This window comes from Lichenostomus cassidix, chromosome Z (assembly GCF_008360975.1).
Source record: "Lichenostomus cassidix isolate B80296 chromosome Z, HeHo_3.0, whole genome shotgun sequence".
Classification (NCBI taxonomy): domain Eukaryota; kingdom Metazoa; phylum Chordata; class Aves; order Passeriformes; family Meliphagidae; genus Lichenostomus; species Lichenostomus cassidix.
The window spans coordinates 37,970,038-37,986,230 of NC_139511.1; the positions used below are offsets into that span (position 1 = coordinate 37,970,038).

The window sequence follows — 16,193 nt, forward strand, 5'->3', positions numbered from 1 at the left end:
GTAAAATAACTGGTCACTGCTGCTGCCCAGTACTTACATTTCCTCTAGTTCACTGAAGCATTATACAACTACTCCCCAAAGTTACAATTTCCATTTGTCTTAGCAGTATTTAAGAACATATTTTAATAGCTTCAAAGTGGGCCAAATTTGATTATCCACTCTACCTTTTCATCTGCAGCTTCTTCACTAAAGCCGAGCAAACATGCAAAAATTTTGTCCAGAGGAAAAGATCTTTCTGTGATTTATTATCTAAATCCAACATATATAAACAACAAAACATGACAATCTACTCTGATTAACTCTTCAAATTTACAAAAACCCTTTTAACTCAGAACCAGGTGCTCCATATGCCAGGCTCTGAATTACCTGACAGACAGATGGCTGAGTGTAAAAGCAGAATCAGTCACACCAATGTGGTAAGAAGACCCAACAAGACCTAGCTTATTCTCTGTTACAGCACTTCACTTACCCGATAGTAGTCCGTGCTGTACACATCTCTAGACATCCCAAAATCCCCAATCTTCACCAGTAGGTTTTCACCAACCAGACAATTCCGGGTAGCAAGATCCCGATGCACGAAATGCTGTGATGCCAGGTAAACCATACCAGATGCAATCTGCTGGGCAATGTGAAGCATCTGGGACTGGGTCAGCTCAGCAGGACGGTTCCCCTCTGCCATCAGTCCTGCATCTGGTCCATGTGCCCTGCACCAAAACACAAGCTGATAAAATGATGGGCCACTATTAAGGTGGAGAGGTGAAAGGCGTTAGTGAGCCTCAGCCCACACAACTCCATCAAAAGGGCTGTCAATTCCTTGCTGAATTGGGAAAAATTGTATCTTGGCTTTTTTCTTTTACTGTTTTACTTCATTGTGTGAAAGATAGGTGGTGTGAAGAGCATTACACAACAGGATATATATTACTCAAGGAAATAAGGCATATGTGTTCACAATAATACCCATCTGTCAGAAAGCACCACCTTTCTCCTGTTCCATTCCAGTAATCTTTTCTGGAGAAAGGCTGACAAACAAACCTATCTGGTAACTCAGGGATGTTTTTCTGTAAGAGTGAAAAACAATTGAGGGAAAGGCAATGAAGTGGCATGCATAGCATCACTTTTCCTGTGACTTGCATTCCTTGATTTCTTCATGGAGACAGGTCATTGACCCTTCCATCTTTTTAACAAGAAAGAGCTAACTTCCTTCTCCATCTGAGAAACAAGGGCAGCAATTTTAGATTAATACTTCTAATTTCCTATCCAAATGCACAGCAGGAAAGGATTTTTGCTTATTTCATCACCAAGGGTGGGTCCAGCCTGAGATGGGAATTCTTGACAATAGGGAGGGACACAAAACACACACAATTTGGAAAAACAAAACACCTTCAGAAATACAAGTTTTTCAAGACATAGCAAGTCCCAAAGATGCAACAATCAACTGATTAATGTGAACACTTGTATGCTCTTCACTAAAACCAGAGGTATTTTTCATTAGGAAAGCCCAGAGAAGAACTGGGCCACATGCCCTTCACCCATCTTAACTCTGTGAGCTCTGGTATGCATGTATATCCTAAATAACAGATATAAACATTCATATGAACAACATTTTACAGGAAGAACTACTAGCTAATCCTTATCCAATCAATGAGGTCATCTGGCAATCACGCCTCATTTGATACAGGTTATAATGTCCTGAATATCCTTTTCCATACATTTCTATTCTTCTAGTTTTCAGAAGCCTTTTTTTATTCTGTTCCTGAAAACTATTATTTCAAAGAGACCACCTCTCTTCTTCCCTCCTTAACAGAGGTGAGGCCTTAATTTGTCTCTAGGGTAAGGGCACAGGAGTTTGGAAAAGAGTTGCAAATTAATCAAAATCTGTGAGATCAAATGTGACACTACCAATTAGAAATATGATATTAAAATTGCCCCAAGGGAAGAATTCCATGAACAAAGTGACAGATGTGAGAAAGAAATGAAGGAGAGTGTGTAGCATTGATGGGACTGCATCTGGTACCAGGCAAAGCAGCTCTCTGCCACACGGTATGTACAGGCAGCAATTCATCTGGTCTGGGTTGATGGGGGGGAATAAATGGGAGGATATGAAATCTCCAGCTGAAACTCACAAGGAAATTCCTATTGAAAAATACTTTATCATGCATGGCTTTTTAAAACAAGTACTCTCAGACATGAACCTCTGAGCTGCTAAACTAGGGAACTTTTCATCTTTTGCTAGCCTCCCTGAGGATGTGGTCTGTATCTAATGGAATCTGTGGATGATTCCTAACATTCCATCCAACTTGCTTGTCCTCTTGGTGCTGGCCGTAAATGAGGTGAACTTCAGTGTCTGCAACAGCCAGGAACATGGACAGATACCCTCTGCAGCCACATCAGACTCCACTAGTCAGAACAAGCACGGGGCACGCGTGAGTTGGAGGCTTTAGTCCTAGATCTAAACAGCCTCTGGCTGCACTCCGGCTGCCAGGCTCATTTGGGTTAAACTTTCAGATCAGCTTTTCCCCAACAGCCTTTGGTGGCGCTGCAGGGTAAGAAATATGGAACTCTTACAGCCCACTTCGCTACGAAACTCTGGTCTGCAGCACAAGCTGCAGAAAATGCGAGAGGAATGACAAATTGGAGCTTAGGTTTAACAGCTTGTCCCAGCATAATCATTTTATGTTCTAAAGACAAGGGCTGATTAATATATATTTTTTTTTAAGTGAAGGCCTAAAGTAGGAAATATACTGTCTGCTAAACTACTTTTCTGTACAATAATTCAAAATCAGAGTTACAAGGTAAGAAAGGGCCAATCAAAAAGAATCAAGGCATAAGTATTTCTTATGGAATAAGAAATTATTTCTCATCAGCTGAGAATCTGGCTTCTTCTAATGGAAATTCACTGTTCTGAAAATGTACTAGGATGGCATCTAGGGAAACTGCAGCTCTCTCCTGATTCACAGCAGAAGACCAAACAGGTAAATTTATATGTCCTGAATTCTTAAATATACTTAAATCCTTTGCCAGAGAGACAATCAGTCTGGAAAAAGTAGTAGTGTTTGCTCCACATCCCCAGTTCAGATCCCAGTTTCTCTGTCAAACCTATCAGCCCTGCCAGTAAGTGAGGATGCCAGTTGATGTAATTTTTTCTTATGGTGTGGCTATTTTTTCAACAGACAGTAGAAAGACAAGAAACTCATTTCACATTTGCTATCAAAAAAAAAAAGCATAAATGCCAGCATTAGCAATCATAGCCATTTCAGTTACATAGCAAATATGAACCCATTTAATGGGACATCAGTTCTGATTGTTTTACAGCTTTGTTACAGGTATCTTTCCAAAATGGTGGCATCCCTAGCCATCTTTAGCAGGAAAGACCTCTATATGCTGAAATACCTTTGTGATATCTGTTGATAAAATTACACAGGAGACATTGAAAAAATAGTCTCTTATATTTTTAACACAGGAGCAAACATTTGGTTTTATGTCAGTAAGTGCAGGCTAGTAGAAATGGCATATACATGAGGCGTCTGTTCATAACTTCCTGTCTCATGGCTTACCTATTATTGTGAACCTTAGGTATCATCTACTTATTTATAACTGCTTTGCTGCCAAATTTCAATTTCCTATGCACATTCCTGCACAGCTTTATGAAATAAAGCCCTAATCCGGACCTCAAGATGTAGGATTTTCCAATTCACAGAAGTTTCCATGGCTCATAGCTTTCTTGCTGCAGATTTATGGCAGTCTTTCCAAAACACTGAGAGGAGGGAAGAGAAAAGGGGTTAGACTTCAGAAGCTCTGTGACGCCTACAGATAGCGATAGGTGTTGAGTGGGATCTTCCAAGCGCTACCAGAAAGCCTGTAAGAAAATGATGCCTACTGTAGGATTTATAACCAAACTTCAGAATACATTGAAACATATTGGAAACAATATTTCTTTGGTTCCCATTCGTTTGGTACACAGCTTGATTTAATGTATTTCCAAACAGGCAGAGAAACAGGCCTCAAATCCCAGCCTGAAAGCCGAGAGTTGCACAATCTGTTTTCCTAGGTATCAGCATTTTCCAGTGGCAGTAGTTAATTTGACATTAAGTACCAGTAACACCTACCTTCTCTGCCCACTTTTGTCTCAGCAGCACAAGACATGTTCATGGATTTACCTGAGGAATTTGTTAAGATCTCCATGCTTCATATACTCAAAGACCATGATGAGTGGATCACCCTCAACACAGACACCATAGAATTTGACAATGTGCTCATGTTGCAGGTTAGTCAGCAGCTCTGCCTCACGGTGAAAGTCCTTGCGGGCATTATCACTGGCATCCTTCAGTGTCTGGTGGAGAAAATGAAAGTGTAAGGAAGGACCGATGTTCACAGAAGGTAGGGAACATGTGGGACAGCCATGTAAGGGTAAGATAAGGACACAGTACAGCAGAGAGGATGGAGGAAGTACTTTTTTAATAACTCTTTTAGAAATGCAGATGTGATCCTGAAGTGCAATTAAATAATGGCAGTACAATTTTCATTCTCCTGCCACATGTTATCCCAAACAACCACTTTTCTTGTAAGAAAATGTATGAATACTCATGCTCTCATTGTCACAAGTGTTTTCCAAACACAGAACAAATAAACTGATCTCATCCAAAAAATATACTAGTACACAGCTGGTTTGTATCCTTTAGCATTTAACTCAGGCAACTCCTAGTGTCCTGTTGGTATTTACCTTTCTTGTTAAGTTCTTTAAAATAAAACTCAGCTCGTTTAAAATACATGGTGGTAACATGGATGCATTTTTTATGTATTGCTGATGTTAGCCCCTGTGGTGTGCTGTATATTAGGTAGATTTACAAAAAGATATGTCCCTGGACCAGAGCTTACAACCTGAGACTTCAGCCAGCAACTCCTTTGAAATTCTGTAAATCTACTCACATTAGGCATAGGTATAAGTAACTGGAGGACAAATCCTAAAGTGTTAGACAAGGAGGAAAGCAGATGCCGGGAGGAATCCTGAGGTGTCAATTTTTCTCACCCACTTTTATTTATATAGTTTGCATATTTTAATTTTGAAGGAAATATATCAACACTAGATCAAATAGGAGGCTTAAGTGTTGTATAATGAAATAATACTAATTTAATTGTCACACAGGCAGTTTCAGATTTCTCCTTACCAACTACATTTCATGAGCAAGAAAATGCTTTCATGCATCAAAAAAAAAAAAAAGCAAGTTATGACACCAATTAAATGAGGAATAATTATAATTGACAATAAACCACTAATAGACTCTATATTCTAGAGGTACAGTGGTTGCACCATACTAATTCAAACAATATTTTTAAAACCGCAAGAGAAAGATGGCAAGTTACCAACATTCACAAATTATTCTTCATAGAAACTGCTGTCTGGGCTCTGTATCTCTGGATTTTAACAATACCTAGGCTTAATACAATGGAAGATAAGACACCAAAGTAGTGGCAGTGTTTTAACTAAAGATGCCCTTTCCCTGGCCATCTAGTCCCTTTATTTTCTATTCTTAATATACAGAGCATGGGACCAACCACACTCAACAGAAACAGAACAAGCTGATACTGTGCAATCATTCTGCCATCAAACTGAGGTTTTAGCTGCAGTAGTCATGGTTTGTTCAAGCTTTTTCTTCAACAGGGACAATTCTGTCCAGTTTTCTAGTATTATATATATATGCATGTGTGAAGAAGAGACTAGAAGATGACAGTTGGAAAAATCACGTGCTTTATTGAGATATTGCAATCCTGGGTCTTGAAAAATAAACAGCTACCATAATAAAATTCAGATAGGGGGACAAGGAGTATGGCTGAATGGATTGCTGTCTTCCAAGTTCAGTGGCTTTTCCCTGTGGATTTCAGTCTCTGTGGATCCCACAGGCAAAATAAATCACTCATGCCTTAGATGTCCCTTTCCTGAGGAATGTGCTATGAATCCTACATGCCATCAGGCCCAGAATCCTTTTTTTCCATAAGCTTTACCAATAATGATGCAACAAGGATATTGCATCATCAAGGCTTCACTAGCCACAATATATTAGTTTTCACAGCTGTATCATGGATATCAAACTTGCTCCCCACTACGGTCCTCACACAATCACATCTGAACTGAGTGAGGAGTCATATTGAAATGTTTTCCAATACTTCCAGGCTCTGGAATGATGCTTTAACATAATACAGGCACCAACCCATAGTCCAGTGTACGCTACATATACTAAAATCACTGTTAATAATTCTGCTGTTACTTGAGTTTCCTCTGGTGGTTTCATACATGAAGTGATTGGACTGTGATTCTTCTCAACAACAGAATTAGAGAAACAATTTGTATAAAACCCATTTTTAAATAATAACAATCTGGAAAAAAACTGACAGGGAGAAGCAGAGGTTGATCCCCTTTTCAGCAGGCTCTTTCCCTGGAAAGATAGTAAAAATGCTGACAGCTCTGTCCTGTGAGGATGGCATATTGTATATTTGAGAAGACGCTTTTTATCTCACAGAAACAGCAAAATTATCATATGAGAGAGCAGTTGCCATGGCAATCCCACATTTTCTGTCAAACAGCAAAATGCAGAAAGGTCTAAAACTCAGGTGAAACTTAGGCAGGGTTTCTACTACCATGGGGTGACTAGAATTTCTGTCACCCACCATTGCAACATCACCTTTTCATTATTTCATGCAGTGCACAGAATAGACACAATGCATGAGAGAGAGCTGGCACAGTCAGGCAAGGAGGAGACTGCAAGGTGAAAAAATTAATAAGTATGTAGAATTTACATAGAAATGACATTGACTAATGCATTTAGCTTGTTCTCAGTGCAAGAAAAAAAGAAAAAAACCAAAATAAACCCTAAGAGCACAAAGAGAGAAAAGACATATTAATAATTATTATCATTACTGACAAGTATGCCAAAGCTCTCCATACAAAGCACTCTCACCCGTCGACAGGAGGTTTTCCCAAGTAGGATCTGAGATTCAAGCACATGTACTTTCCAGCCGCTCAGGCCCACAGTTAAACAGCAGGGACAAGCTCCCTCGGGAAACAGAGGGACCCCTGGCTCTTACAGGAGCTCCACATCTGCTAAGTTCATCTTTGTGACAGTCGGACAACCACCCCACGCTTACTCTCCTCCAGTGTCCTTGTCCCGGTTATCAGCACAGTGTGTGGTCTGTGCTCCCTGTGCTCTGCAGTGAGAACTGCCACCCTGACAGTACAGAACTGCATTCATGGGCAAGGCAGAGCAACAGCAGGAGCATGTGGCTGTCACCATCAGCAGGACTTGGTAGCCAAACTTTCAAGGCAGCTACATGACTACTGCTGCTACTTTCTAGTGTTTCAGCCTTCCCCTATGAAATCATTGCTATTGCTTCCCATCAACATACAAGAGCTGACTGGTATGCCTCCTCAAGAAATTAAGGGGTGGTTTTGAGCCTTCTCATAACTGAAGACCTAAAGAATTGGAAACCTTTGGTTTTCCTCTGCAGGTGCCCTGGAAATGTTCTTGATCTCACACACACAGCAGTCTGCTAGCTGAGCAAAACCTCCCAGGGGAGTCAGAGGAAGTTGCTGACCAGTGCCTTGTCAGCCTCACCTCTTGCTCTGGACAAGTTAAACTAGTGTGAGACTATGCCTGGGGATCCAATCCTGTGAGGAGATAGTACTGAGTCAGGCCTGAACAAACACAGCAAAATGGGCCCTCATGAAAACAGCAATTTTTCCTTCCTCCACTCTCTCTTCTCTAAAAGTGCCTGCAGCAAATGGTGTGGTGATAAGATGTTGGGGGAATGCTAGTACAATGCTCGGGTTCACAGGTTTTGTCCTATGCAAAGTATTTCCAAACACTCTGTGTTGCCCCCAAAAAGCCCAAACTAATCAGAACCAATTTAAACAAATTACCTTTCTCCTCTTTAAAGGAGTGGAAGCTCAAGCTCTTTGGTACTTTATGCTAAGCCTGATATTTTTTATCTTCACAGATTTTTCTGAGCATCTCAGCTCCTAAATAATTTGCTGCAGCAACGTCAGCATTTTGGATACCAGCTGGCTGAAAAGAAGGGAACATGCTGAGTTAGAAGGAGGGATGCTCAGGGCCAGGCACGAGCCATACAGTTTTCCAGCAACTGGCAGGCACAGGGAGCTGACAGGGACCACCAGCCAACCTGACCCACATTGTGCAGGTGAGGTTGTGCCTCCTTGCTGCTGAAATTTCCCTGGCACGACCTTACTCTTCAGCAAGTACCTATTTCCACTGGGCTCATCAAATTTCTTTTGTAGTGATGGGTGTGTTCTGGTTTTGCCCATGGAGCTGAAGCTCTCTACAGCCATTTTTGTGTGTCAGGAACAGCTGCTCATTGCTGCTGACATCCAGGTCTGCTCCTCTAAGACTAAAACTAAGACACTGACAAACCCTGTGCTCAGGGATGGGGTCCAGTCCAGAAACAGTCCTGCACTAGAATGCAGGATAGCTCTCTGCACTCCAGTGGAGGCCCTATCCCTGACTTCCACTGTGGCTGAAGGAGAGCTGTTATCTGCGGTTGGTACCACAGTGAAAGAGACAAATGTCAGGCTATTAACCCCTTAGTCACATGAAGATCAATCCAGTGGCTCAGCTCACCAAAAAATTTGCTCTTTGTCAACAGCCAGATTCACACATTTGAGAGCCAATGACAGGAACACAAAATGGGCATAACTTGTTCCCAGAGTAATTCCCGCCACAGCTGCCTGCATGACTCTTATTAAGGACATTACAAAGAGAGGATTTGGTTAAAAAATATAAAAAGTAGTATGAAAACTTCTCCAGAAAACCGACAGATTTGTCATCGAAATCTGTGGAGACATATGTACCTTTAAAAGCTGAGTGCTCTTCCATTTGATTTACACTGAGAATGAGCAGCAGAGAGAAAGTGCAGTGCAGCATTTAACAGCAGAAGTGCTAGGCTCCATTTGGTCAGGACTTTTAAAAGGAGCAAGTGAATGGAAATACCTTTATTTTGCTATCAAGCAGTTCCCTAAAGTGATAGAGGAAAGGCAATTTCCACTAGAGCTTTACCAAAATACAACAGAAAATTCATTCAGATCTAGTTTTGTCACCTCCTATCTCTTGCTTTCTCCTGTCTACGCTACATCCCTTCAGGGCTTAATTTTTTTCTCACCAGTCAACATGACTTAACTACTCCCAAGTATCGATGAGCTTATAACCTTGGCAAACCCAAAAACCTGCTATTTTTGATGGTGCACTCTACAAGTCTATCTTCCTTTCATGTTCTTTCACTGTCAGATCCAAAACTCTACTTCTTGTTACCAAATTCAAAAGGATGGGCTACCTGATTTCTTTCACTGTACAGTTTCATCCAAAATGCACACATGGTTGCCTAATTGTGACCTGTCAGACAAAATTATTTTCTGATCACCAGGAACAGCCCAAATTCTAAACATCTATTCCCCCTGCACTTAATGAGACATTTCAAATACTGGACACCTTGTTTAGTTTTTGGCAGAACACTACAGATGGAGATAAGGAGATTGTTTCCAGGGAAACTTCGCAAACTCTGAAAGTGTAGTTTCACCAGTACTGTTTTCTAGCTACATCCATAGCTAAGGTCAACAGCTAACCTCAGCTCTTGAATTTTGGGGGATGAAAAGGGCTTCACACAGTGAAGCAGGCTTGGTCTCTAAGCTCTATTAACGACAACTACCCACAGATAATTTCAGTTGCTGACTAAAAAAATGGCACAGTCCTGAAACAGAAAGGTGGTTTTGCCTAGCAATTATACACCTAACCTATTCACTTAGCTAGTAAGAGATTATTTTTTTAGACACACATGTATGTCATATGGATTTTTAATGACCTAGACAGTATTTTTCACTAATTGTACTTCAGACAGATCATAAAAGATTTTGAACCCTTGTGACACAATCTGCTTCCTCCCTTTTCCTTATGAGATTCAGTTGCCATTTTGCAATCCACAGCAAGATCAAATTCTCTTAACACTCCATTAGCCTTTTGAACTTTTCTACATGTATCAGAACAGTTACACCGGATTATGGAATAGGCAAACGTGATCATTTACAAATAAAACAGCATTAGTTGCAACCATGAATTAATAATTGTAACCCTAGACTCTTTTACCTTCACTGCCACCAAGATCTTGCCCTGCTCAGGGCACAGGTTATAGCATTCTGCCAGAAAGACTTTCCCAAAGGCTCCTTCTCCCAGTTCTCTTTTAAGAACGATATTGTGGCGCTTGATGTGATGCACAACTGTGAAAAGAAGACAAAATGGAGGTCAGAAGAGAGCTGCAGTCCAGGATGGGATGGAGTCCACGTTTACAGCCACATGGAGGTAGGATTGCCTGTAAAGTAGGGTGCATACTGGGGAAAGAATCGAAGAGCCCACATGCCTTTTTTTACTGCTTTGTGCCAAAAGACTGAGTTCATATATTTATATTTGGAGGGCGGTAAATTTGCTGGATAAGAAGACATGGAATTAAGAGTCACCTGGGAACAGGCCATTTATCATCATGTTAGGATGACTGCTGCAGAGCATACGTAAGAGCCAATGCTACTTTAAAAAAAAAACATTATGACAGTGAATCACAAAACAAACCAAACCCTTCTCATACTTCTTCTAGCTTTCTACCTTTAACAATAGCAGAACTCTCTTGTCCAAATCAAAAAAGTTTTAAAATTAACCTAAACCAAGAAAACCAAATGTGTCCTCTTTCAACTAAATGCAACTTAACACTCTGGTTTACTTACCTCTTGTTCAACTGTTTTCCCACTTTGTGCTACGCTATAGTTACAATATGGTAAGAAATGTTGTTCTCACATTATGATTTACAGCACTGATCTGAGTTATAGAAATAAAAGATGGGTAAAGGTTTTAGTCAACATAGTGGACAACAAAAAAATCCATGAACTAGTGGACAAAAGTACACAACTAGTTCAGTTGCTGCCCAGAATAAATCGATTCAAACACTGAAATCCATGAACATTTTTTAAACTTATTTTACATTCTCCTTTCAGCAAAAGCGTCCATTAAAACCTTTAATATTTAAAATACTGTACTAGATTTTGTAGAATATGTTATCAATTTGCAATGTTCAAGCTAAATAAAGCCAATCTAAGGGCAGTTTATCTGCAAATAGGTTGGACGGCTTGTGTTGCTGAAACTGTACAATCCAGACAGCATCTGCTGATGATTTTAGTCTCATTGCACTTAGCTGTCTTTTCAAACACTGAGATGTAACCCTGCCTGGAAGAAGCCCATTTGCAACTTAAATTCTAAACACAGAGAACTGAATAGCAGTGAACAGGCATCAGGCTGGCTTCTGCAAGGGTGAAAATCTCACCTTGGCTGCTTAACTGCAGGGACCAGCCAGTAATTTAGGACCTATTCAGCTCTTGCCTCCACACTTGGCCACATGCCTCTTCCAACTGAGGTGACCACTTACACAAAAAACACCTTGTCTCCATGTGTAGAGGATGAAAAATGGAGTGCTGATGATAACATCAGCAGGGAGAAATGGCACAGCTTGTCCCTATTCCTATCACCAGCAGTTGGAGAAAAGTACCACAGTCTACAAGAGAAGAATATGTGTCCCCCACACCCTAAGCCTACAGCAATCTAATCTGAGCGCACTGCATGTAAATACACTTCAGATCCATGTGTGTGGACAGGAGGGAAACCTGGTGCTGGAGCAAGCTTGGAGAGCAAGAGATCCATCCTGCATCTGCCATCATGAGGTGGGCAGCACACCTGAGGAGTAGATCTGCACCAGACCCAGCTGGCAACTGCCAGAAGGCTCCTGGCCAGCATGCCAGCAGGCCCCTCACATCCTGTGCATAGAGTGGGGAAGGCTGGATTCTCCCTACAGCCCGCCAGACTCACCAGGCTTTTCTGCTTTTCCCACAGCTGGTAGCTGCAGGGGGGACATTAACAGCCTCCTTTTCCAATGCCAAGCCTTCCAGGAGAGGCCATACGTCTCATTGCCAGCGAAGTACACATGAAATGAGACTGCACAGTACCTACATTTTTTACTCTTGTCACACACTGGTCTAGCATAAGATTAAGTTTCATCATGGTTGTGTTTTGTTTGGCCAGCTACCTGAGCAGACCCCCTGCAGTCAGTAGGAATTTGCTTTTTATTTCATTTCCTCCTCAGCACTGGCTTTCCAAGCAAAACCCAAAACACGGCCAGCAAAAGATAGGCCTGAACCAAAACACACCTTCTCCCTGTGGACACAAGCTAACCAACATCCCTTGCCTCTGCTAATACGGGTCACAAGGCAGACCAGCAGAGCCAAAGGACTGCTGCCCTGGTATGCCACTGGAGCTCTGGAGTGTGGCACATCTCATCACCGGAGCTTTAAAAATGCTTGATAATAAATGAGTACTATCCCCTATCCCCTATAAACTTGTCATCCAAACCTGCCTCTTGGGCAATTTTCTTTCCCTCTGCTTCACTAGTATTGCCAGGAGGATACTAGTGAAGCAGAGGGAAAGAGAATGCCTCTCTTCCTTTACCAGAGGTAGAAGTTCAGTTCCATGCACCAGTGTCATCATCTCAAAAAGTACACAGATCCCATAGAAAGGAAGCTGGCTGAGGACCTATCCTACTCCCATCAATAGAAAAGCTCCAGCAAAGGCAGTTTTTCATTTTGTTCTGTCCACAGCTGCCAAAGACTCAGTGATGAAGACAGTCTGAATTTAGTGTGGGTCCTCTCCATTTTGAGCCCACCATACTGCTAATATTTGCCCTAGCAGTACAAAGGAGTTTTTTGTGAAGCTTCTGGAGGACTTTACAAACAATAGAGTAAGAATAAATAAGAAACATACCCAATACTTCTCTGTAGTATGCTTACAGCTGCTGTTAAACACGCTTATATAAACCAACCATTTGAATAAACAACCCATCCCATAAACCAAACTGTAAAAGCTGAAACATGGCAAGGCACAGAAGAGGTCTGCACAGAATGTATTTGCAACTTGTTATGTTCTATCCATTTCTGTTACCTTTTTGAGCTGCGCTGAGTTACTAAACAAATAAAAAATGACCATAAGTATGACTAAATGGGCAGAGATTAAATGTAAGAACAATGTAAGTATATCAAACACATATGATGTGATGGATATGTGAGCTAAGGAAAAAATCCGTTTAGCACACTCAGGGCCCCAACCATAATGACACCATCTTCAGTGGGATGATACCTGAGCAGGAGATAAACTGGAAAATTCAGGTCAAGATCTGCTTTCAGTTACTATCAGGATAAAGCAAATTATCTCTGTTAAAATCCAAGAGATTATCCTGGATTTATGTTTAAGAAACAAAGCAGAATTCGGCTAAAGGGGTGGCATAAACAAAGAAATCATCTCATAACACTCTCACAGGTCATCTCCCTGTCTCGCAGGGAAAGGTACACAAACATTCAAATGATAGTAAAGTGTTTTCCTCCTTTTGATTCTAAATGGCAATTGCATTTGACCTGCCATTGTACTTTTAAGAGCACATCATCTCTGGTTTAAAATCTTGACTGATTACTGTAAAAAAATACATTCCATTAAGCTAAAAGCTAAGTTGAGATGAAACACTTCAAGGAAAAATGACATATAAAATACAAAGCAAGACAAAGCGAATTAAATAAGGGTAAATGCTGAAAAGAGGCTGTTATGTTAAAATAATACCCACACAGCCCTACCCTCAGAAGCAGGGGTCTCCCATCAATGACCTCAGGGAACCAGAGAGCAACAGGGAGCACAATGGCAGAAAAACTCTCCTTTCTCATCTCATGGTCTCAGAGGCATCTGACCAACAGAGTTAGATTTCTAGATATTTCACTCACTAGCAGACATCACGTCACACTGGAAATGATGCAATTCTGCAGGCATGGCACTGCCCTCCCCAGCTAACTTACCTTTGATGGTGATGCTGAACAGAGAGGGTCACACCACATTCTGGAATGGGTTCCAGCGGAACAGGCAACTCAGGATCACCTCACCACATGGAATTCCCTGAGTTGGATGCAAGTGAATCCAGCCATGGATAGCAGGATAAATTATTATGATTTTTTGCCCATAATTAAAAAATGAAGTGTGACAGAGTGAAAGTGCTTCCCCTCAGTCACAAACAATACGTCTTAACATTTTACCACCCCATGTGGCCATTACACCATCTAAGCTGACCTTCTAAACTGCATGGAGCATAATATTGAGCTAAATGACTTGTACATGGCAAAAGACTGCCTCCAGAAAGAGACTGTGCCAGTCCTGATTTGAAAGTCTGAACTATCCACTGGCTTTCATGTGTAATAATTTCATTGCCAATAAAAATGCCTGCCTTTTTCTTTGACTCAGTCATTAACTTGTCTGGCTTGCATCTCCCTCCCTTGGGTTTAGGAGACTTTCTCTGATAGTTTGAGCCGCCTTTTAAGGTCTGGTATTAAATATGTGTAATCAACACCCTTATTGCTTGGTTAGGCAAAAATACAGAAGCTCTTCCCCCCTGGAAAACACTTTCTCCAGTTCACCAGTAATTTTCACGACTTTTCTATGGAAAACTTTCCAATGTCCTTTGGAATAAAGTTGTTTCCAGTTGTTTTTTCCCAGCTAAAAGCCACTCGCCTCAAGGATGTGATAAAAACATAGAATCAGTTCCCTGTATCTCTGCACGTCCATAGGTTACACTAGTCCATTTAAGGCTGGATTTCCTAAGGAGTGCAAAAATTACATTATGTGGTATGCATGTGAGTGTCTCATCTTGAAGACCTCAGCCCATTAAAATATCAGAAATGCTGTAGGTTCCAAATGCTGCTGAGTCTGCTTCTGAGGATACTGCTCAAAATACCACTAGTGGTACACATGTGGGACAGTCCTGATGAAATTTGTTGTGACAGGACTCTTGAGAAGAGAATGAGAACCTTCAAGATGCCAAGAAAACATGCAAGGTGCTATTATAAACATACTCACCAGTGCATAAGAAAAAGGCAGTCACAGAAAAGACTCAACTTGCAATCTAATGTGAAGTCCCACAGAAAGCTGTTTTGCAAATTTCTTCATTCCTTTTCCCACTATTTCTATTACAATTGTGGACTGAACTATTCCTAAGACCTTGCTAGGAAAAAACAGGTGTAAATGGCCAAATGATTGTTTAGATAGTATATCAAATTTATACAGTATTTGCCATTGACATAAAAGGAGGAGTGGAATTTCTATTGGAATCCTAGAGCAGAAGGATACAAATTCACTAAAAAGATACAAATTCACTAAAAAGAGCAAGCAGCAAGTCTAGATTGATGGCCATTGGATTTTGCAATAGCAGCACATCTACAGTTTCTACAAGCTATTGCCAGAATAGAAATTTTGGCATATTGAGATATCTACTCTCTAACATGGCAATAAGAGCCAAGAATTTTTTTTTTTAACCTTTTAACTTGTCAGCCTTGCCTGGGTGCAGAAATCGGTGAAGCTCAGTGGTATATTTCTGATTATTTGACCTATTTAAATTTAAAGTTTTTTTGTAGTGCTATTGTTGTGTGCTTTTTACCATATATCAGCAACAATTGTGCCCAGGTGTTGGTGCAAACAAACAATGTTTTCATATACATATATAATTTTTCTTTATATATGTATGTGTATATATAAATGTGTGTGTATATCTCTATATACATACATAATAGTCCACAGATGAGAATCAACTCACACCTCTTCAACAGAAGTAAAATAAGGTGACAGAAAATCTCCTGTCAGTACCTCAGGTACCCTGCTCTAAATGAAAGGTGCTGGTACAGGCTATAGAAAACTGATTAGGGAGTATTCACAGAAGAGCAAGGCCAGAAAGGTGCTTGGGCCTTGTCGCATTACCTGTGCAAGTACAGCTCCTGAAGCACTTGGAGTCTGATTTTGCATCTTTGAAAAAAACGGAGTTTAATTCAACAGCTGTAAAACAGTTATCCTTGGGTGATTTGTCTGGTTTCTCACTGACATCGGATCCTAAGTGGGCCTTAAGGAGACATTTGATGGCCAAGTTGAATAGGAAGTGATCTTCCTGGAAGAACTGGAGGCATTTATGAAAGGCAAACAAGTGACTGTCACAGGAATGGCATAATTCCCAGGCACTTACTTCCTACTTGTCTGGAGCTACATCTGGAAAATCAAATAAATACGTGATTGCTACAGCTTAAC

The 16,193-nt window shown here is 40.8% G+C and overlaps 1 protein-coding gene across 1 annotated transcript in view; it reads right to left on the reverse strand.

Moving 5' to 3' along the window:
- NTRK2 (neurotrophic receptor tyrosine kinase 2) overlaps nt 1-16,193 on the reverse strand; it is a 199,743-nt gene that overhangs the window by 42,290 nt on the left and 141,260 nt on the right. The window contains exons 13-15 of the mRNA XM_085041990.1: nt 10,143-10,273; nt 4,158-4,330; nt 470-704 (exon numbers count right to left, since the gene is read on the reverse strand). Of these exons, the coding sequence (XP_084898116.1) occupies nt 470-704; nt 4,158-4,330; nt 10,143-10,273 (539 nt within the window). The remainder of the gene's footprint in view (nt 1-469; nt 705-4,157; nt 4,331-10,142; nt 10,274-16,193) is intronic.